We start from the raw sequence: 24,029 nt of genomic DNA on the forward strand, positions 1-24,029 counted from the left end.
AAGAAGGCTTTGGAGTCCATGGATCTGGAGTTGTGGATGGCTGTGAGCCACCATGTAGATGCTAGGAATTGAACCAGGGTCTTCTGCAAGAGGACTAAGTGCTCTTAGCCACTGAGCCATTTCTTCAGCCTTTGTCTAGTCTATTTTTAATCAGGAAATATAACATACACTTTTCTATATGTATGGTAAATGTATATGTGGTATGTATATGTGTATGTGTGAGTGTGTGGGGGGTGTTGTCTATGAGCATGCATGAAGAGGCCATTGAGTGTCTTTGTCTTGCTTTATTATTCTCTGCTTTATTCCCCAGACAGTGTCTACCCCTGAACATGGAGCTAGGCTGGCAGCCAACAATCTTCAGTGATCCTTCTGTCTCTGTCCCTCACAGTGATGGGGCTAAGGGTGCAAATGCAGACATTCCTGGAGGTTTTTGTAGATACTGGGGATTCAAGTGTGTCATCCTCTGGGCCATCCACCTATCCCAGAGTGCTCCTTTTGGCAGAAGATGGCAATCTTCTTGAAGGTGCAGAATGGCTTCCAGTCTAGGATGACTTCTCTAGCCACTATGTATGCAAATTATGGCCGCGTGACAGTGTCCTCTGAAGGATACTGATTTCCGCAGGAGATCTCCATATAAAATAACACGCATGTGGGAGGTGGAGATAGATTAGAGCAGGATCAGGCTGGGCTGGCCAAGTGTCACTGTGTTACTTCTATGATTAGTTGATGCCCCTTTCTAGGTGGAAGCAATCGTAAGCAGCAATATGGTTGCTTTATCAACCCAAGCTTCAGTGAAGAGAAAAGCATGCTGAAAGGTTTTGCGCCAGGCCAACATGCCAGAATTATAATTGGTTTTAAGACCTCAGAGTTTATCTTTCCTTGCTCCTTAAGAGAGAAGCCTGACAGAAAGGACATGACGTAAGAATGGTGTCCGGGAATATCCGGGTGTGAAACCCATGCTCTTCAGTATGGAAGGATGGGTTATGGTTCAGGAAGTTCCTTCTCCCCACATCCCCATCTCTGTGGGAGGGTTGTGATGTTGAGCATCTTAGTCATGGTACAGGTGCTGGGTAGTGCAAAGTAAGTGGTAGTGGAACGGGCATATTTCAAGACCAAGCCTTACGCAGCATCACGTGAAGTCATGGGCTGATGGCAAAGATATTTGCTGGGTATTTTTCCAATGCTGGAAAGATGAGAGCTATGTGGATCCCTCTGCCTTAGCTGATCTGGGTACCTCTGACCTGCAGGAGAGAAATCTTGACTAACCTGCACATGTAGCCGTGAGAAGAGAACACTGAGTTCTGAGTGTTCATTCATTCATTATATAGAAGTCACTGACCATACACCTACCATCCACCGACTTTGGTCTCATCTGTGAGCTGGGGATAGCAAACATGCCCATTCAGAAGGCTCACGTGAGGACCACATAGATAAGAAGCTAGATGTACAGCACTGGCCCTGGGGTGTGCAGAGTGCCCACTCCTCATCACCTCTTAATGTCCAATGCTCAGAACACTGCAGAGTGGCTACTTCGTCTAAGCGAGCAAGTAATTGGAACTCTGCATTGAGAGATGGGTAGGGGGAATGTATTTGTGAGCTCTTGGGTAGAGTGGTTGAAATAGTAGCATATGAGGGTGTGCTGGATAGTTTTATGTCAACTTCCAGTCATGTGGAAGGCGGGAACCTCAGTTGAGAAGATGCCTTCACAGGATCGAGCTTTAAGGAATTCTTAAATTGGAGATGGGTACATAAAAGCTCAGACCACCGTGGGTGGTGCCATCCCTGGTCCTGCATTTTATAGGAAAGCAGGCTGTGCAAGCTGTGGGGAGCAAGTAAACAACATTCCTCCCTGGCCTCTGTGCCTGCTCTTCCAGGTTCCTGCCCTGTTTGAGGTCCTATCCTGACTTCCTGTGATGCTCAACAGTAATATAGAAGTGTAACCCAAATTAAGCTCCCCTCCCACCCCCGCCACATTTCTCTGGTCATGGTGTTTCATCACAGCAGTAGTAACCCAAACTAAGACAGAGGGAGAGGGTTTGCTTTTCCCTGTCTCCTTTAAGAGTATGGACGTAGGATAATGTAGTAGGTGCATGAAGCTGGCTGCAGCATCATCTTCATCCTGACCGGAGATTGTGGGCTGATGCCAGGATAACCTGCTACCTCTTACAGACGTTCAGTACTGCGGAGACGCCTAGGTTGTGTGCTTGAGGGTGATTTCTGTTTCAGACCACCTACCTGCCACAGGGCCAACCTTCCTCTGCTGGAAGCTGTGGGAAATTTAACTGGAGGCAAGAGAGCTGTGCTTTCCTGCTGAGCAAATCAATCCCTTTCTGCCAGTGGCCTGGGCATGGCGGTGTCTGGGACAATTCTGTGTATCAAGCCATCATTATCGCTGTGGTGAAATTCCTTTCAGGTGTATGACAAAGGTCACTATGGGGGACACCTCTCTCATAACATCTGTGATCAGAGGACCCATTATCATGTCTCATCTCGAAGACCAGAGTATCCTTCTTAATTCTTGCCCTCCCCACTTCCCCACTGCCCTGTTTTTTTTTTTTTTTTTTTTTGGCTCAGGCAGGTATGGATTGTGAGAAACTGATGGAGGAGAGAGTTCATCCACTTCCTCTTCCCAAATTTCTGTTTCTGTGGTAAGCTCCCTATCAAGTCCTCGAGACTTGACACTAGAACACTTTTCCTGCTCCCTCCCATTATTGTGACTGAAGGAGAATGTTAGTTTTTCCAGTGACTCTTGGATGCAGTGTTGATGGGAATGGATCCCCTCTTTGAATGTTCAGCAAATTTCGTGTTGCTGGTACTTTGCTTGGAGTGCCTTGGCTTCTTCCTTTCAGCTTACCTGCCTTCCTCTCCCTTCCTTCCCTCTTTCCTTCCTTCTTCTTTTTCTTCTCTTTCCTTCCTCTGCTTTCCCTTCTCTGTCTGTACCCACTTCACTTAATGTTAATCAGGTGGGTGCAGGGGAAGGGGAGGGAAGCAAAGGACCCCCTAATGATCCTCTATGCAAGTGGAAATCAGACAGATTGTGTGTTGGGGTTTAATGTGCAATTTCATGGCTTTTCATGGTCTCTAAACTGCAAATCCAAGATGATTTGAAAACACTTTATTTAATTTTCATGCTCTTTTTTTAATCAAAAAAGTTAAAAGAATAATAATAATCTTTTATGGGCAGTTATAAATGTGCTATTTACACACAAGACAGAAATATCTCCCTTAGCTGAGCAATCTAAGTGTGCTTTGAGAGAACTCCACAAGAATGCTGATGAGGAAGGGCAAGCAAGGCATGTGTGGAGAGCATTTAACTCAGGCTTAGAGGCGATGTGTGTTGAAGTGGAGTGATCTCTCCGGTTCACCAGTGGGTCACCCCATCAGTTCCCCAACCTCTTTGTATGGAGGAGTGACCTGACTGTGGGCCTCTTGTGGGGAGCGCAGGTGTCTCAACCATCTTTATATTCCTACAGAAGGCGTGAGTTGAAAGAAGCAGCCGGTGACAGAGGGCAGTGCTCTCTGTGGTGCCCGTCCACATCACACTGTAGACAGGAGCAGCAGGTGCAGCTGAGCTACAGGCAGGACTCAGCAGGGAGATGTGGGAAATAACATGTCCAAGTGTTCTGAGTTCCTTTGGTGAAAATCGTTATGTACCTGTTGGATTCACAAATCTAGACCTTCAAGATTTCAAAAACCTGGGGTTGAACTTTCTCCACTGTGAATGAAGAAGGACCATTTTGAAGTGAGGGGCTTCTCGACAGAGGTCCAAGCCAAGGCTTGAATTCTAGTTTCCCATCCACTCCTAATGAGATACCCCTATTTTCTCATCTTGACTTTTCATCTCGTGATATGCGCTATATGTCCCATGATTTACCCAAGTCCTACTGCCCCTAGGTTTACTGCGCATGGCAGTGGAGCCCTCTCTGCTTTCCCACAATTTCTTTTTAGCTGATTAAGGAGTTTAGGATGAAGGAATCTGAAAGCCTGGGAATCTGGTAGAACCCTACAGATCCCCAGGGCATGGAGAATGAGGGACAGTGCCACCTAGACTCCTCCTGGAAGGAGATCAGACTTGGTTCAGGTGTGGTTCTGAAAAGGTCACATTGGGTCCAAAGTACCTGGAGGATTGTTTTTTTTTTAATCATAGAGTTGGCAAAGCCCCAACGGTGGGCAGCTGACACAGTAGAGTGAGTCAGCCGGTAGAATCCCCCAGCTCATTACCAATCCACAGGCTAACGATGACCACATCATCATAATCGTTATTGCCTTAGACAGGCGTGGATGACAAAGACACTCTGGGGACTTGTGCTTAAAATGGGCTGCTTCTCAGCCAGCCCTGACTCTCCAGAGTGACTTTCTACAGAATTAAAGGATCACAAAGCAGAAAGGGGCCCACAGAACTCATCAGTTCTGGCTTCTTGCCTTCCGACAGGACTAACCTTTGTAGGATAGATGCTGTAAAGGAAATTGAACCAAACTTACTTTTATATGTTATTCTTGTGATAGTATCTCTGTTGAGCATTCGATTAAGAAATGGGTTTGATGAGTCAGAAACCTATAAGAGAAGAGAACGTGTTAACAACTGGGTGTCACTCTCCCAGGGCAAATATTATGCATTCCTTCCTTCATATTGATGGATTGCCATGGGTCCAAATCTATGATGGCTGTAAATTCAGAGGTCGGAGATACACACTACACTCTATATGGACACCTCATCTTGAGAAGGAAGAGTTGAAGGTGAACATATCGTCCTCACGTGGATTAAGGAATGCTCTGATAGGGTTGTTATGGAGAGACCATTCTCTGTCTAGGGAGTCAGGGGAGCTAAGGTCCGGGTTGGAAGGATGGGTGGAAGCTGCAGCATTTTAACGTTAGAATATAGGAAAGGGAAAGGCAAGGAGGCCAGCAAAAGCATCCATGCTGAGGACTTGTTGAGGAGAGGCAGATGGGCATAAGCATATCTAGTGGGATTGAAGGCTTTGGGGAAGGCAGGATGGGAGACTAGCCCATGTTAGGCTTTGATTGTCAAGCTAGGATATATTTAATCTTTATTCTTTGGGAATGGGGAACCATCAAAGATTTTTTGAGCAAGGAACATGGAATGAAATGCCAGGAGAGGGGTATGTGTCTAGGTAGAAAGAGTATCTAGGATAGGGGTACCAGAAGAGGGAGGAAAAAGAACCTTGTAATTCCACTGCTCATTAGCATATGAATATATTATAAACCGCAACATCCGATCTCTCTTCCATCCACCCACCCATCCATCTATCCTGGACTTATTTATCAAGTACCTACAATGGGCTAACCCCTGTACTAGAGATGAATTCCCATTTTTGTACTTATGCTTGTCCATGTCTAGATGCTTCTTCTGGGAGAGGCAGCTGAGTGACAAATTAGGATCAGAGAGTCGCCCTTTATAAGACCATGAGGCAGCCTCATGCAGCTGTGCAGTTTCCTTAACAACACCCCTTTTACTCAGCCTTTTCTCAGGACCACTGTTCATCTCAGTCATTTCTCTCCTACCTGGCTCAGTGAGGCTCTGCAATTTACATTTCAACTGCTAATCGGATGCTGTGACATCAACGTTTTAGATCTGATTTATTCCGAGGGTTGGGGGAAAAAAAAATCACAGCAGATGAAGATCGCTATTAGATAAGCAACAGGTGACTTTAGTTTGGAAAAGAACAGACTGTTTATTTTGCTTCCAGCTGTCTTTCTTTTTACAGGGTTTCCTGGGCGTGTTGTAGTGAGACACACAATTGACAGGTCCTAGGGAATGAGGGTGCTCGATGGAGGTAAAACCCCACTCCCAAAGGGGGGAAAGTCCCAGTCTGAGCACACTTCTGCTTCCCCGAAACATGCATGCCAAATTTGGCTTCTGTTGTGACATACTCTTGAGCATTCAAATGATAGCTCTCAGAGCCTTCTGTTTGTCTGTATTCTCATGTATTCCTCATGGTGGGAGGGCCATGAAGGTGTCTGCCTGAATAGGAATCTGCAACAGCTCTTAATTGCTGGGGGGTGCTGGACTCCCAGTACCTGACAAGCTAGACAATACTGACATTGAGACTAGCCCCCCATTTGGAGCTGATTAAAAATGATTGAAATATTTCCAAGATGCACACAGATGATTTGTGGGCACAAGTGTGCTGGCCGTGTGGGTGAGAGGATAGAACATGTACTTGATTTAAGTGAGAGTAAGTGGGAAGTTAATGGTGTGTGAGATCAAACTGCTATTACAGCCAATCTCAGCTCCCCGTGGTCATGGGAAGAAAGGGGGGTGGGGGGATGTGTGCATGCGTGCATGTATGTATGCTTCAAAGAATGTGTAGTGCTCAGAGGCCGACTTGTGGGACTCTGTTCTCTCTTTCCACCCGAGTCCCTGGAATTGAATGCAGATCATCAGGCTTGTTAAAAAGTGCCCCTAACTGCTGAGCCATCTCGTTTTACGCCCAAACCCTCATACATCCTTGGTTCAGCATTTGGTCAGGGTGACATTTGCTCAGGTGAACTACTCACACGTGAGGACTTCAGCTACAGGGAGCTGGGAGTGGAAGGCCAGGGACACTGGAAGAGGTGAGTACCAGAGGCTGCACACCCTTAGAGACTAAGGATTCAGTTCATCTCATTTCCGAGTACCGGTGTCTAGGAGATGGTGGGCCTCTGTCCCCTGCTCCCTTGGAGTTGGGAGATGAGTTAATGACAAGTCAGAGCCCACTCCAGAGCTGGAAATCTGGGAGTTGACTTTGTGGAAGGCCGAGAGGCTTATTTTGAGACTGAACCAGAAAGTTTCATATTTGCTCAAGGAAAGAATGAGAAACTCTCCAGGGTCCCAATGGGCCTGAGAAGGTTCAGGAGCCGACTCCTGTCATTTAGTGGCCTGAGGCTTTAGTATAAGTCCTTTTAGCCAATTGCAGGAGAGCAACCCGGACCTGTAAGCCTGACTGTTGGTTGGGAGCTCAGTGTAGTGCATGAGCCCACGGAACACTGGCAGTTTGCAGTGGAAGAACTTGGTTGCTGGTCACTCCATCAGTCACGGTCAGCTTTTACAAGCTTGAGCTTCCAAGGCAGCATTCACCGACTTAGAAACCTTAGGCAAAGGGAGGCGAATCAGGGACTGATGCTGAGATGCTCTTTCAGAGATAAGGAGCATTGGGAGAGACAGGTTGGCCTCTGGATGTCACTCATGGAAGGCTTGGCATGGGGAGAACCACAGGAAGAGGTGATGGGCACATGACAATGTGCAACGCAGCCCTAGGCTTCACAATGCATGTGGACCAGACTGATTGAGTGGATTGCTTGTATGAATCACAACTGGGACCAGAGTAAGGATTTGCTCCAGGCTTGTGGGTCCCAATGGGACATGGCTGGGGGGGTGTGGTTCTTTAAGTGGCATCTTCTCTCTTCTCATCCTCAGCTCCTTGCCCAGCTCTGCTGAGTAGGCACGCAATGGGAATACACTAAAGAGCACAGAAGCCAGGCAAGACTTGGGGTATCTTTCTTGGCTGAGCTATTACAAGCTCCATGAATTTGGCCTGGCTCAGATGAAGCCTCGGAAGTTAGCAGGAGACATGGCGGCTAGGAAGAGGGCCAATACTGTTGCACAGAGTCTGCTTTGGTGGGGGTGGGGTGGAATGGGAGATGGGGTGTGTGGGGCTATTGCCTAAGGGGCCCCCAGAGACTCCCACTATTTCAAGGGCTCTGTTAAAACGCCTTGATGGTGAATGTAAATCTCTACTAAGGTCCTTCATCCCATTCCGAGTTCTGGTTGGTCTGATTTTCTTAAATGATTTGTACACAAACCTCTCCAGCAGCCATCATAGGGTGGCACCTTAGCCTTTGTGACGTACACAGTTACATAGTTTCTACTTAAAAAAAAAATCTTTTTTACAATTGGAAAGGAAAATCTTACTTTTTCATTAAAAATGTGCATATCTGTATCATCTTACATTTGCCAAAATATTAAAGGTAATTAAAGAACCATATCAGAATCTTTTCGCTTGGACATTTCATATAGTTCTTGCCTATTGGCTATCTGGGGAGTGTGACTGAAGATCATACAGTCAGCACGGGGACTTTGGTCTTAATTCTAACTGCCAGGATTATGAACCAGCCTTTGAGCGGGAAAGGAAGATGAACTTTATAGCTGTGGTGGGAAGCCTGGAAGTTTATAGTGCAGGGCCTACTGGGAGGATCAGCCTACACTTCTTATTCTCTTCTCCTGCCACGGTACCTTTGTTCCTCTGTAGTAGGCGGGGCCTAAAGCCTGCCCCTGAAAATAGCGGTTGCTTTTTCTCGAGGATGGAGGCTGCCCAAACCTTTAGGCCCCAAAGCTCTGAAACGGGAGCTGTCACTTCTGTGTTGCGCTCTCAGAGCCCTGAATCTTTTATGAATCTCACGGTTATAAAAGTCCTAAGACCCCAAAATTATCTCAGGCATAGACACGAATTGAAATTACTTCTTTAACTTTTCAAAATTCCAACGGAGACTGTAGAAGGATGCCCTGGTTGGTGCTGGGGAGTGGCAATAAGAGTAAAGGAATACAAGACTTACTTTTATAAATATAGAAACTACCACCAATCCGTTCGGGCTCTTCGCAGCTTCTGTGACATTCGTGTATAGCTCGTGGTTATAGTGGATGAGTTGCACCTGGCAGGAAGGGAAATCAAGAGTAAGAACAACAACCCTGCATTAAAAGATATGAAGCACAGCTCACCCTCCAGCATGAGGGAGAATTGCAAACATACTGAGAAGACTAGCAGAAGTCTACACTGTTTCTTATTCTTCTCTCATACATTACATCCCAACTGCAGTATCCCTTCCCTCCCGTCCCCCAAGACTCTCTCTCCTATTTCCTGTCTTCCATAGATCCATCCCTCCTCTGCCTTTCTTCAGATAAGAGCAGGCCTCCCAGGGACATCAACCAAACATGGCATAACACGCTACAATAAGACCAGGCACATACCGTCACATCAAGGGTGGACGAGGCAACCCAGTAGAAGGAAAGGATCCCATAGGTAGGCAAAATAGTTAAGGACAGCCCCTGTTCCCATGGTTAGGATTCCCACAAAAACACCAAGCTATCCAGCCATAACTGATAGATACAGAGACTTAGTTAGGTCAGACCCCTGCAGGCCCACTGTTCTCTGGGAGGCCTCCGTGAGTCTTGGTCAGTTGATTCTGTGGGCCATGTTCTTGTGGTGTCCCTGACTCTCCACATCCTCTCATCAGAAGCCTGTGCTCTTAGCTGGTGAGATTTCAGAGGGAGGTGTCAATAGAATCTATGTGTGTAAAAATGTATGTATACACACAGATATGAACATACCTACATATATTTGCAAACATGTGGTAACAAGGATGCTTTTAATAAGATCAGTACCCATCTGTGTTCTTCTCCCTCCCAGGACATTTCCCCTAAAGTGTTCTTTAAATGAATTTTCCTCATTAGGAAATAGAACAGCCCTTCAGGTACAGTGCCAATAGCTTCCTACAAGGAAGTGATTAAAGCTTCCTACAAGGGATTGGGGATTTAGCTCAGTGGTAGAGCGCTTGCCTAGCAAGTGCAAGGCCCTGGGTTCAGTCCCCAGCTCCTAAAAAAACAAAGAAAAAAGAAAAAAAAGCTTGTTACAAGCCTCGGGTGAGCAAGGAACTGTTAGACCTTGAGCCAGCCCCATGGCTCTGGGAGGAGAATGGCGGTGTGTAGGATGCCTGGCTCTACAGAGGAGTGTGGATGGCTTTGTCTCATGACGTGCCAGCCTGTTCATCTGGCTCACTGGGCTTTGCAAAATTTTGTTTCCCATCCTCTGACGGAAACCTGTGACTGCCTGTTAAGATTAGTGCAGTAAACACTGGGGGGGGGGGGGGAGAGGAAGTCCAGGAGGAGTCCGGGATTTGGGTTGTGGTGAGAAGGGTTTCTCTCCCTTACCTTACTCTTTAAAACTCCTATTGTGGAACATGACTAGCATATATGCCCAAATGAACACACTACAGACTTTATCCACGTGATCAAATTTTCACCATTTCACCGAGAGAGACCCTATTCACTTACCATAAAAAATTAGTGTGATTATCCCTTTTAAGATGTACCTTATAGGTGTTGTTTAAAAAATATTTTTATAATAATATGAAAGTACACTTTTGGTAACAAACTTTAAAAATGTAGATGTGACTAACATGTCCCTCGTCTAGATCTAATCCTGGCACACATAACAGGAAAATTAGCAATTCAGTGTAAATCCTCCCAGACGGTTTTCTTTGCTTATAAAGTGCATAGCTGCACACATGCAAATAACCTTAAAAGAAACAATAGAAGGATGGGGATGCACAGCTCAGCTGGGAAAATCCTTGCTTGCTCTGAGTTCAAGATCCAGCACCATATAAATGGATCTTGGCGGTGAACCCCTGAAGACTTAGCACTTGGGAGGTAGAGGCACGAGGATCAGGGTTCAAGGTCATGCTCAGCTCCTTGTAAGATTGAGGCCAACTTGGGATACCCAAGAAATATCTTGGAAACAGCAACAGCAATACCAACAGACATGATAAAATGGAATAATTTACAATTGCACATTACAACTTCATACTGCCTTTCATTCAAGTTCACACAGATAAATCTACACAAGCTCTCTTAGTAACCATAGCCTCCTCCCTGCATGAAAACTCCGTTACACACTGAGCCAGCCTTCATGCCTCTCCATAGTTCTGCTCTTTACAACACGGCCACAGCAAAAGCATCATGGATCTCTCTGTAATGGTGTTAGTGCTTTGCACTGGCTGGTTTGAGAACCTAACGAGGTAGTGCCTGGAAAGTGATTTGTGACTCTGAACCAATGACTCTGAATGACAACATTCATTATTGTCAGTATCCCACGTGGCATTCAGAGGGGGAGGAGTAAAGTTTTCAAAGTTAAGAAAGGTGATGGGCTAAATAGAAACTTTCCTTTGACTTTTGAAAACAAGCCACATTTTCCCGCCCCCAGCAGTATGCGGGTGTTGTTGGGCATCCGGGTCCCCTGGCGCTTTGAAATTCTTCTGTGTGTGTTTGCCCCACTTCAGTTCTGACAGTTTGGGGGAGAAACCAGGTGCTATGTTTCTTAAAAGCTCTCAGCTGGAGGTCCAGTGTGGTTGCAAACCATTGGAGCGTCGATGGGCATCAATAATGCAGCCATGCCCACTCAGAGGGTGCTACGAATCTGAACGCCCTGAGTCCACGGAACAGAGGGGCCACACACTATGGCTGGCTGCTCCTGACATGTATCAGTTGCTTTTTTAACTTCTTAGACGTTTTGCCAGTGGACACAGGTAGTTACATTGCAGCTGCTCTGCCAGCCAAAAGGCAACCACGGCTAGGGCTGGAGGATCATTTGCCTGTGCAGTGCTCTGTCAAGCCTATGCTCAAAATTTCAACTTACGAAGAAAAGGGCAGCAGTGGGGGGAATGGAGTGTGTATAGGACCTGGGAGGCAACATCTACTAATGTGGCTAGTGAAAGGCTCTTTGCAGAGAGAATATTTGAGCTGAGATCTGATGATGAAGGGGAAAGAGGTCTGGAGAGATAAGAAGGAAGCTTATCCGTCACAGAGATCACAGACTACAAAGGGTTCAAGACAATGGCAAGCAGTGCAGATGGTGAAGGGTGGACGAAAGTGGCTCAGGGTGGGGCCAACTCACACAGGACTTTGCAGACCATGGTGAGGGTCTTTGCAGCAGAACTCACTGGTGTTAAAGAAGTAAGCTGACCCAAGTGCCTTGTGAAAACATCTCTTTGGCTACCAAGAGGAACATTGTAGTCAGAGGAGTTCTTGCCTACTTTTCTTCTTTTACATCATGGTCATTCATTACCCTGCCTTCTCTAGGATACATTGACTGTTAAGTCCTTCTCTGCTCCCATGGTATTCTTACTCAGGATTTATTGAGATGGTAAATTAGCTGGCAATGATTGATTTTATGTGTCAACTTGATTGGGATAAAGGGTGTTCAAATAGCTGGTAATACTTCTGGGTATGTCTGTGGAGATGTTTCTGGGCAAGGCAGATCAGTGTTTACATTAGTATACTGAGTAGTACATGTAGTACCGTTTCAAACATGGGTTTGTATCTACCCACAGAGAATAAAGAGACAGAGATAAAGCAGATTTGCTGTTCTTGGGTTGGAACACCCACCTTTATCTGCTCTTGGAAATCACAGTTTCCTGAGCCTTCAGACTTTAGCATCTGGGATCACGCTATTGAATCCCTGGTTCTCCAGGTTGAAGACTTCTCACCCACTGTAGTCGGGTGGGCCAGTTTCTGTAATAAATCTCCTTTTATAACTATCCCAGTGTATTCTGTTAGTTCTAGCTCTAGGAGACTCATAACTAATGAAAATTCGAAGTATCTTACAGTCCAAACAGCATAGTCCCTGGGTGATCAGTATAGATGCAAACCACAGATACCTGGTACAGACATGTGGGAGCTGAACATCACTGTTGGAGGTGTTCATCATTATTATCACCATCATCATCATTTATTCATGATAATCATTACAATTTTGAGCACTAATCATCTATAAGAAATGTAGGGTTAAATCATGAAGCATGTTGCAATGGATGAAATGTAAGGTGCTTGGAGAATGTGTCTGGAGATCCTTCTCCAGAGAATCACTTCAAGCTGAGATCATTTATAAATAGGACATAGGCATAGAGATGTGTCAGCTGTAATGCCATTTCATTTACTTCTCGAAAACTTAATTAGTTGATGTCATTATCTGCTTTTGAGTCATGGAGACACCAGAATTCTAGTCTACCACTTGGTCAAGGAAATGTTGATTGGTAACTGTGCTCAGTTCTTACAGAGGTCAGACCCAAATATCACGTTACTTCAAAACTATTGGCTTTGTATCTGTTTCCACCTTTAGGTAAGCATCTCACAGGATGGATGCTATTCACCCTCTTGCTCCTAATGCTTGTCATGGAATCTGGACCAGTGTGGAGCTTAGCCAATGCTTGCTGAGTGAATTATTCTACCTCACAGAGTCTGAGTCCTGGAAAGAGCCTTAAAGAAAACCAAGAGCAGCTCATTTCTTTTAAACATGAGGAAGCTTAGGGTTAGAGAGGGGTCTATGTCTTGCTTATTATAATCTGGTAATTTATACTCCATTCATCAGCAGCATGGTAAAGAGCAGTTGGATGGGATAGCAGAAGAGCATGGGGAGTCTCACAGGTACAGGTAATGATGGGGTCTCATGCCCATGGTTTTCAGGCATTTCTGGTCTTGGACTGGGACTCTTTCAATCAGATGCAGAACCACATTCACATCTCAGAATTTTCTAAGGACCAAAGTCAAAACTTTTTCAAAGCTTCATACTAAAATTCAGCTTTTGAGCTAATTCCCAAGTGTTCGTCTTTGCTGAATGAACACTTGTTATGAGTGTAGGCTTCCAAGTCCACAGCGAGTTGTCCCTGTCATTGATCCAGCCGGGAGCAGCCTCTGTTAGGACGCATACCTTTCCTTTTGCAGGAGTATGATTCACCCGTATGTGACATGTGCTGCTCACTCATCCCTTATGTCTTGGGAGAGTGACCACACATCTCCCAGGTCTTGTGCACATGCTATAGTTAACTTATACTCTGTCCCTTATTAAACCTGAGTCACTATGTGATGCCATTCAGCATGGCAAGGCATTACATTAACCTCTGTGTGGTTTTCACTGCCTGTAAGATAATGGCCTGATTCTGAACCCAGCTCTTGTGCGGGGCCTGACTTTTCTAAATGTCTCAGTGGTTCCCGGCCCTACCAGCTTTCTTTCAGTCTCCCTCAAACCCTGTTCTTCTTCCTTCTCTACAGCACATTCTGCACACATTCTGGTCTTTCTGCATAATATACCCTTCTCTTCCCTCTTTATCTGACTTTTATTTGTGAACCCCTTTAGAACTCAGCTCAAGGGTTATCCATTGAAAGGGATCCCCCTGAGATGTTATTATCACGGCCCAGTCGACTTGGAACACACATCACAATTGTTTCCGTATTTATTGTGAGAATGATCAACACTTCACCTCTTTCACTAGACCCAAAGTTCATCTGGGTAGGACATGTCCAATCCCTAGTACTCAGCACTCTATCTGTCCACAGTAGCAATGGATAGAGGAAGTGAGACAGGCTGTGATCAGACCATGGAATGTAATATCAGAAGCAAGGAGAGAGGGCTGCTAGGCTGAACTGATAGGAAGCCATCTGAATTCCAGAGGGATCCCCAAAGGAAGTCAAGATCTTTAGCATTACATGGAACTCTTACAGATGTCAAAGCCTAGCTTCATCCCTGAACCCCTGGGCTAGCCAGGATCTCATCTTTACACGAGGATTGTAATGCTACCTCCTTCCTAGAACTATGGGTCTAGTTCATGAACTGGCATAGAAAAACATTTAGTCCAGGGTCTGGATTGCAATAGGCACTCAGTAGTCAGCTGTTAGCATGCTTGTTGCTGCTGCTCTGTGCTTGCTTGTGCAGTAGAAAATAGAGCCCTGGCTCCTGCAGAAGTCAGTTTGATGTGTGCAGCTCCTTCTTCTGCATCCTGTCTTTGATGAATGAAAGGATGTCTTCCCAAAGGACCCCAGGAAGGTGCTACCTACTGGGGAGAACTCTGTGTGTTCCCTGTACTGGGTGAAGTGAGAGCTTTAAGGAGGGGCATGCTCCCAAGTGGCTCTGACTGTAATTTAGCAGGCGACAGGCATTGAAGGCAATGAGTTACATAGCAAGTCTTCCCATCTGTGGGGCCTGCAGAGCTCCTGTCACAGCGACTTAACTCTGTTTTCTCAGCGTTAAAGCAGTCAAAAGGAAAACTAGAAATGGATGGGTGTGGCTAGAGTCCAAGAAAGCTTCATTTGCAACAACACACCGACCATAGACTGGATTTGGTTTGTGGCTCTAGCTTACCCACCATGGCTTAAGTTGAGACCTGGGCAAGGACCTTGCATGGCATTCATTTTCCAGTAAGTGGATACAGCTGGGAAGAGGAGGCAGGATAGGAGACAGTGGGCATGAGCTGCCATTCTTACAATTCTACAGTCCTTTAACCTTTCCAAAGCACCATCAACTCAAATGAGTTTATTTCTGCCAGTACTTAGGTCCCCAGGTGCCCACCCTGTGCCAGACCCCAGGAACACAGAGATAAAATCCATAGCTCCCTATCCTTGAGGCACTCATACAATATATCTGTTTGTTCCTGAAATAGACAAAGGATAAAAAAGGAGGCTCAGAGAGGTCACATAGCCAGTGACAGCATTCCGGGTCTGCTTCACTTTCCCATAAAACAGTGCGGAGAAAAGGAAGGTGTTTGATACTTGAAGGGTAGATTACATTTCAGCAGTTTTTGCTGGAACAACAGTTATAAGCGGGGACTTATTTATAGAAGTCATTAGCAAGTTTGTCTTTATGTGTAAGAGCACACAGTCTGTAGAGAGGAGCACGGCTTGATATTTACCAACCGCCACATTCTCACCCTAAGCTTTGGCAATTATCACTGGTCTGCCTGCTGCTGCTGGTTTCCTGCATCCTATGACATGTGATGCAATTAAAGCTGCAGATGAAACGAGTCATTCATCATTCCGTTGACTGGAGACCCTAGATGTATCACGGCAATGTAAAACGCCAGAGTGAGGGGATAACTTCTCCCAGAAGAGAAACGCTACTTGGATTTTAAAGGCGTGATGTTTTGCAGTGGGCTGTTCTGCAGTTTGAACAAAGGCAGGGTGTGACCCTTGGGTGCAGGGCAGTATGGGAAAATTTGACGCTTGGCTTATCCAGATAGTTCATCTGTCTGGGTAACACAAGGTGAGATATTTGGTCCCTCTGTGCCATCATGACTTTCTTAGAGCGTTGAGAATGCATTTGAGTGTTGTTGCAAGAATGAAACAGGACAATTTACAGCATCCATTTTTGGAGTCCAGGCAGGGTCTACGCAAACAGTCACAATAGATGAAGTGATACCATGGAAGAACTGGAATGTTCCACTGGTGCTCACCCCTGTGACAGTCTAAAATGGCTGCTTTCAGAAGCCAAACTGTCCTTCTATGGTCCTTTCCCCAAAGCATTTGCATCCCTTCTGCCTCTCAGCAGTGAAGCTACCGAAAGCTAACGCAGGATGTGCCTCCTGTAATGAGGACTATCTGCCTCCTTCCAGATGTGACCTCTGGGCTGAGGCTGGAACCAACTAGGATTAAAAGCTGAGGTCTGTGATGGCTTTCTGAACCTTGTCTGTTTTAACTGTGAGTTCCTCTCAGTGGTGTCCTGCAGCTAGAGACTTCTTACCTCCATCCCTTTCTCCGTGATCTATTATTTCCCTTGCCCCCAGACTCACAGGACCCCAGATTCCTCCTAGCACTGGGCATAGGGAAGGGCAGCTCATTGTTCTAGAGTTGAGCAGCCTGGGTTCAAATCCTTGGTTACTTAGTCTCTTTGAGCTTCAGTTTCTTCACATATAAAATGTGATTGCCACCTGACTGCCCAAGGAATGCCTGGGATGACGAAATAACTACAGCATGCAAATGAGATCAAATGTACGGATGAGATAGAACAGCCTTCAAATGTAGCATTTGGCCCCGAATACATGCTCATTAAATGGGTGGTGTGATGATTCTTATTAGAAATGCTTGGTTGCTGGGGCTCAGACAAGGAAAATGAGGGACTCAGAGACCCCGAAGTCACTTAGAAAAATGTCAGGCCATTGACATATTTGGACTGTGCATGTGCGTGTGCGTGTATGTGTGTGTGTTGAGAAATCTTAATAGATTATTCATTTTTTGTGTCTTATTTTGCCTTATTATCATCTGGCTGCCAAGATAATTTTGCTGCTACCTTCTCTCTGTAGTTGGTATTATAAAAACAGCAATCTACCAACGCACATCCTCTCAGGACCTTGCCTCTCTTCAGGTCATGAAAGCCACAGAAGAGACTGTCTCTGGATGACAACCATCCTATCGGCATGTCCAGATCATTTATGTCAGATAGATATTGATAGATATCCCAGAGCTCAAGGAGTCAGCATTAATGAAGGCTCACTTTGTTTTAATTAAAGCAGAGTCCAGTGTTATATAGGTCATTTGAATTAAGTCAAGAATCATTTTCCTACTTCTGCTCACAAAAGAGTCAAGAGCAAGGTAACTTTACAAGTACGTTTCTGGGAGACTTTTGAGGGCCAGAAAGGCCACTGTCTCTTATAATTACATATTCCAAAGCTTATGTTAATATCAGCTGATAGTAAGTAATAATATATTAAAAATAATTATTGCAAGCAAGCAGGGCTCATACCAGGAGTTAAAGCCCATCATCATTGGAGAAACCTCCAATGGGATTTAGTGTATTGGTTGAATGAAGTATTAACAAGAGAGCTGTGAACAATTCCGTGGGGCCACTGGGTTTTGGTCACAGCTATAACACATTAGCACCCATTCTGGTGGGATTATTTCCACGGCAATGGGAGGATTGTTACCCAGAGACAGTCTCTCCTGTGGCTTTAATGATCCAAAGAGAGGTGAGGTCCTGAGAGGATGTGTGTTGGTGGACTTGCTGTTGTTACAATACCAACTACAGAAAGAAGCTTCTACCAAAATCATCAGAGCATCCAGATAATAAGAAGGTGGAAGAACCTGGCTCAGGAGTTTCTTCTTTTAACATAACTATGTTGTGAGTAGTTTGTAGACCCCTCAAACAGTTGTAACTGTTTCTACTCTGGCTTTGAAAGGTTCAGCAATGTGATACCCCGAGACACTGTGAAGCCATCCCAGGGACAGTGTCTCTCAGTGCTGCTTAGCCTGGTCTTAACTCCCAGGTGTCAGTGAACCTCTTGACTCAGCTTCCTGGGTAAGTGAAACAGTAGACATGTGTCACTGTACTTGGCTATGTCTCTGTTATTGGCCAGTGGGTGATGTTGGTTAGTCAAAGCCCTGTAAGATGTCAAGGTCTTTGTGTAGACAATGTGGAGATTTTAGGAGCAAGGTTTCATGGTTCTTTCGAAAAGTAAGTACCAGAGGAAGTATAGGATGTTGTCTGCTGAGCATCCCTCAAAGTAAACAGAATTGTGCTCTATGCATAAAAGGTTCAGGAGGCAGCATGCACATGCGAGCATTGGACTGGACTGTCAACAGAGGAGGCTAGGGCAGGTGCTCGATTCAGTGATGTATGTGTGTAGGTCAAGAACAGTCTCCATCCGCCTGACTGCCAGTTTGTGAAGACTTTTCGTTGCTTTCTCCATTCGACAGTGACAGACTTACATCAAGCCAAGAACAAACCAAGCAGACTCCCTGAGTGCTGAGGACTGCCACCCGACTTTCAACCTCTCAGTTCATCTTCACCTGTGCTTCCTGTGTGCCAAGGGAAGTACTGGGCGTGTAGAGCTAAGAGAGGAAAAATCTGAAAAGCTGGATGGGGCGGGGTGTACATGTGCAAAGCCCCACCCCCTGTATATAGTGGAGTGAGAGGCAGTGTCAGAGGCCAGAAGTTAAGGGTCATTAGGGTAGGGAGACTCAGGAGAAAAAGGCAGGGACAGTCCACATTCAGTCTTGAACAACCTGATGATAATATTGTCTTTAAGAACAAAGGAAAGTTAACAATGGAAGTGTGTGTGTGTGTGTGTGTGTGTGTGTGTGTGTGTGTGTGTGTGTGTGTGTAAGGGATGGTGAGGAGGTAACAGGTTTGCTTTTGATATAGATCACTGAGCCAAAACCTACAGTGAGCAGTGACCCTTTACCTCCGAGTATTCCCTTCTCACTTTGATGTCTAATGCTTTCATGGTTGACTACTGACAAACTTCCTTCCCTTCCTAAGCTTGCCTATAAAGCACAGAGTCAGATCACCTAAATATAATAGTACAAGTCATGCCATGATGCTTGACAAGTTAAAGTAATAAGAATATCTGTCAAAGTATTTATTATTGTTTTAATGTATTTATTGTTATTATTATTTAATCTCTTTTTACAGTCCAGTCATTATCCCCCCCCCTTCCTGGTCCACCCTCTGACTATTCCTCATCCCATTCCTCCTCCTCCATCTCCAAGAGGATGTCCCCTAGCTTTGGAACACACACATCTCAGTCTTTGATGATCTGCCAAAGTAGTTTAATAATCAAAGAGATCCCATTAGTATTGGCTTTTGAGGCAGGTCTCATGTAGCCTGGACTGGTCTTGAATTCACTCTATAGCTGACGATGACCTTGAACTTCTGACTCTCCTGCCTTTACTTCCCAAAAGCTAGGGTTATGGGTATGGACCACCACTTGTTTTGAGTGGTGTAGGGGATTAAATCTAGGGCTTTGTATATGAAGATGGGCTACTTTATCATCTCCAGCCCCAGATCATAATTTATTTAGTGATATTTTTCTTAATAAAAACATAACACACAGATTTGGGAGAATGGAAGATGCCCAACCAAGCTTCTGAAAAACAAATGGGAAATTATTAGCTTGTTCCAAGAAATGTGATGTGGATCATCCAATTATTGGAAAACAAATGTCAAAACTTATCAAGAAAACCCTCCTAGTCACATGGAAAAGCACGAAAGCATTAATCCAGAAACCCGGGGATCAATGCAGGGATGGCCACATGAATCACGGTCTGTGAGAGCATTAGAAATAAAACCACCAGCTAGAGGATAACAGGGTCTGTGACAAAATACAGAAGAGGTGTGAGGCATATGGGAGGAGGGGATTTTGAATTCCAACAAATATACTTATGGGCTAATAATTCCAGCTAGTGGACAGTGTGTGACTGTCCTATGTAATATAAGGCCTTTGATTGTATATCCCTCCTGGCAACTGTCTACAGTTGTCCCATCACAATGACAATAACAAAAGATGTCCATAAAAATTCAAACTCTTTTGAGATGCAGGAGTTTGTGAATGTGTGTATGTGTGACTGTGTATGTGTGTGTGGTGTGATATGAGTATGTGTAAGTGTATGTATACGTGTCTAAGTGAATGTGTGTATATGTGGTTTGTGTCTGTGTATGTGTGTGGTATCAGTGTGTGTATGTGGTTTGTGTGTGTCTGTGTGTGTTATGAATGTGTGAGTATGTGTGTGTATGGTGTGTGGTATCAGTGTGTGTGTGTAGTTTGTGTTTGTCTGTATGTGTAAGTGTGGATATGTGTGTGGTATGGTGTTTATATGTGTATGTGTCAGTGTGTGTGTGTTTGTGTGTGTTTTGTGTGTGTGTGTGTGTGTGTGTGTGTGTGTGTGTTGCTATCCAGCAGGGATAGTCCGTCAGTTTCCATATCTGTAAATTATAGGAACTGTAGAGCTCTCAGGATGCACATCTGTGCTCTGCCTTTTCACACGGAGTCAAGCCAAACGGCCTTAGGTAGGGGAGGTCCTTCCTGTTGCACCCCCTTGTATTCTGATTATCATCAATGCCAGCTCATTGCAGGATGTGGCTAGTTCCAGTGAATTTTGTTTTGTTTGCCTCTAAGAGGTGAGTAGGGGCTGACAGTGGCAAGAGGCAAGAAAGCCAGATTATTTTCTTCATCCTTCAGGGACCTCCAGATGGTGCCCTTGTCTCAGACTCCCAGAATATACCCTGGGAGAGGAGTGGAGATAGCATTTTGCTGACAGCATTTGGGAAGAGGCGTGTGGACAGTCTATATTAAGACTTCAGCATCCTTCCAAGCCTGTCTGTGAGCACGAACCAACTCTGTGGCGTTACTTGGAAACCACTGGGCCTAATCTCTCTGGGGCAGATCACAATGTGTTGTCTTTTCATCCTAGTCCTGTGATTGAAACCCAAGCATTCAGCAAGGGCTTTCCCCAAATGTCATGGCTCTACCTTGGGACTACTGTCATTTACCAAGGAGAAGATTGTTTCTAGCAGAACAGGGTGAGCCAGGGAATGGGTAGGGTTAGCCAATGGAAGGTCTCTCTCCTTTCTATAGTCCGTAAGGAGCATTCCCAAGGTGGGAGGGCACTGTGTGGTTTGAATCCACAGTGAAGAAGCAATATCCCTTCTGTACCAAGTACTGTGCCAGGGAATGGCAATCAACATGGGGAATCAGTCTTGTCCTCAAGCATTTCCAAGCACTGGATGGAGAAATCAGCTCATACTTGAGGGCCTTGTAATTATGATGTTTCTAAAGAAGCTTCTTCCTTGTACCCACACAATAACCAGAAAGGTTTGAGACCTACCAAACAAGAGAAACAAAGGACCCATATTGACTCAGCTGCTAATCAATGGATTCTAGACTTTAACTCAAGTCTCTTCTTCCTAAGCACAATCCCTTCCCAGCGTGCGGGAGAGTTTTGTTGTGGTCCCCCTTTCATCTGATGTGTCCTCCCTCTGTGCCCTCATCTCATCTTCTACTTAGGGAAATTATAGTGGCTCCCAAGTATTAAGAATTTCCCACATGCTCGTAGGGTCCAAATACTCTCCAGACGTCAGCTCATCTAGTCCTCACAACTGATGTGTGGACAGAACCTTCCAATCACCATGTCTTCCAGCTAGGGAGGGGGCATGATTATGAGCTTCCTACTTACCAGGGAACCTCTGGGTCATTCTAGATCATGTTCCCCTTTCTTCCTGGATTTCTGGGACACCAGTCCAAATGTGTGAACTTTGAGGAGCCATTTGTCCTTGCTAGGTGCTGGTGAAGAGATTGAAGGATTTCTCTGGCTTTGTCCTGCCCATATTACCCACAAGTCCCCAAGAATTGATTTCAAACCCACAGTGAGCATCCCCATCACCACTACCACCAATCATCTGCAGAAGCAACAACAACAACAACAACAACAACAACAACAACAACAACAACAACGTACCCAATATTACTGAGTCAGCTACTTGAGCCAAGACTGGGCCAGTCACATCCCATAAACAATCTCACTTAATCATCACAAAGCCCATGTATGAGAAACTTATCACTACTTCACATTTACAGAGAAGGAAACTGAGGCATGGAGATGTTAAATAAGGCATCTGAGTGACAGGGTCACTCATACACAGGTCACATGCCTGACGCAGGAAGCCAAGGGTTTAACCGTTAAGCAACGTAGTCCTCCTATAACTGTATATGCTCTGAGATTTGGAACTATCAATAGAATCGAGGCAGGGAGGCCAAAGACACACACACACCCGCTGTGGAATGAGACCTCCCGTACTAGAGGTCTTTAGTTCACAACAGCTGTGGGGGGAAAAGCCACCGGGCCACTGTGTACTCTCCTCAGTAACATCTAACAGGGGTCCTGTTAAGCAAATAGTCAAAGGGATATGTTTTATCTTATTTTATTTTTCTCGAGACAGGCTCTCACTATGTTGCCTCACATGGACTTAATACCCAGGCTTCAATGAAGCTTCTGAGGTTTGGCATCAGGATCCATTTGTCTTGTTTGTCTGGGGTAGCTCCTACTCCACGTGAGTACTAACTCTGACTTAAAGCTCTGGCCAGGAGCCGGCATCTTGTGTTTTCCAGATAATACCATCTCCTTTCCATCCACAGATCGGAATGCTCTGAACTGGTCCTCCAGGTATCCATAGCTCCCTCACAACCTTTTTTTTTTTTTTTTTTTAAATTTCTCTCACTTCTTATCTTTGATGTGTACAGCCTATTGTCTGGGCAGGAGTGGGCTCCGCGCTCCTCTCTGTGCGCATGCCTAGTTGCTTCATACAGGCTGTTCGTTATTACCAGTGATCTCTGCTCACCAAAAGCTCCTTCAAAATTGCCGTCTTCCCCAGGCTGGCTTTCTGGATTGCTCTGCTGAGTTTATTTCTATCTTCCTTTCAAATTGCAAGCTGTAGGGATTATGCAAATTAACACACATGAAGCGGCACCCAGCACACGCTGATTGGCCGTGCAACAGGTACTCAAGGATCTTTAGTTACTCATTGCCCCATATTCCTTAGTACCCATCTCTCCAAATGAATTCTTTTAAAATCTCTCATACATACACAGTCACCACTACCATCACCGCCACCCCTCCCCCCAGGCAGCTTGATGGGAAGAGCGCACAGGATCACAGCAGAGCTGTGGCGTTCATTAGCTATATGCTGTTTTAATTTATATCTTACAAATTGGGTAAGGGGCAGCTACCCTAAATCAAAGGATTACTAACACTGAGTTCTGTACTACCTGTCTGACAGTGTATTTGGTATTGTATAAACATTGTCATATTTTACCCATGTAATGAATACTATAGAAGGTTAGGTTATAATACTTAAAAATATTGACATATACATATTAATATATGCATGATACACACATACACATTAATATATGCATTATATATTATGCACACATTAACACACTCCTAATATACTTATACATATTAATATGTAATGACTCAATCAGGGTAATTAACATCTCCAATGTTTTGATGTGGAAGGGTCTAACTATATTGCTCAGGTTGGTCTCGAACCCCTGAGCTCAAGGGAACATCCTGCTTCTGCTTCCCAAATGCTTCCTAAAATAACATCTTCATCATCCCACTGTCTTACGTTTTCGTTTTTCCTCTGAAGTCAAGGAGCTGGATCTGAACTGAGGGCCCTGTCCCAGAGCTGAACTTTAAACTGGAAGTCCCCAAAGAAAGAGACATCTAGATTTCCTGCTTTCAGAGTCCTCTTCAGCCTTAGAGGAAAGGAGGACTGAAAGAATGAGGACAAACAGGAAGAGAAACGAGACATTTATTGTATGATGCCCATGTCAGGGCTATCTGTCCATGTCAGGGCTATCTGCCCAATTCTGCCCAGAAGAGCGGAACTGAAGAAAATTTCATTGGGCTGGATCCCTGATCCTCTCTCCCTTTTCCCCCAATGTCCAGCTGGTTGGTAGTGGGAACTTCGAGAGTCCCTTGTAGGCTGGGAGACTTGGAAAGAGAATTACATCTGCAGTTACACTGGTGTGACCTTAGGCATGTTCCAGAGACAAAGACTTAGGACTCTCCTTGGCTCAGACAAAACACACACCTCTCAGGGCCCTTCTGAGGTCGATAGTGTTGTGACCTTCCTTAAAGCTCTGCAGAGTGGGAGGAACACCAGAAAGAGCCAGTCTTTGCTGTGTGTGTGTGTGTGTGTGTGTGTGTGTGT

At 45.1% G+C, this 24,029-nt stretch overlaps 1 protein-coding gene across 1 annotated transcript in view; it reads right to left on the reverse strand.

The window, feature by feature from the left end:
• Window positions 1-24,029, reverse strand: part of Ca10 (carbonic anhydrase 10) — a 489,824-nt gene that overhangs the window by 14,395 nt on the left and 451,400 nt on the right. Inside the window, exons 5-6 of the mRNA XM_032911624.1 lie at window positions 8,554-8,649; window positions 4,483-4,555 (exon numbers count right to left, since the gene is read on the reverse strand). Coding sequence (XP_032767515.1) covers window positions 4,483-4,555; window positions 8,554-8,649 — 169 coding nt within the window. The remainder of the gene's footprint in view (window positions 1-4,482; window positions 4,556-8,553; window positions 8,650-24,029) is intronic.

This window comes from Rattus rattus, chromosome 9, assembly GCF_011064425.1.
Source record: "Rattus rattus isolate New Zealand chromosome 9, Rrattus_CSIRO_v1, whole genome shotgun sequence".
Taxonomy (NCBI): Eukaryota; Metazoa; Chordata; class Mammalia; order Rodentia; family Muridae; genus Rattus; species Rattus rattus.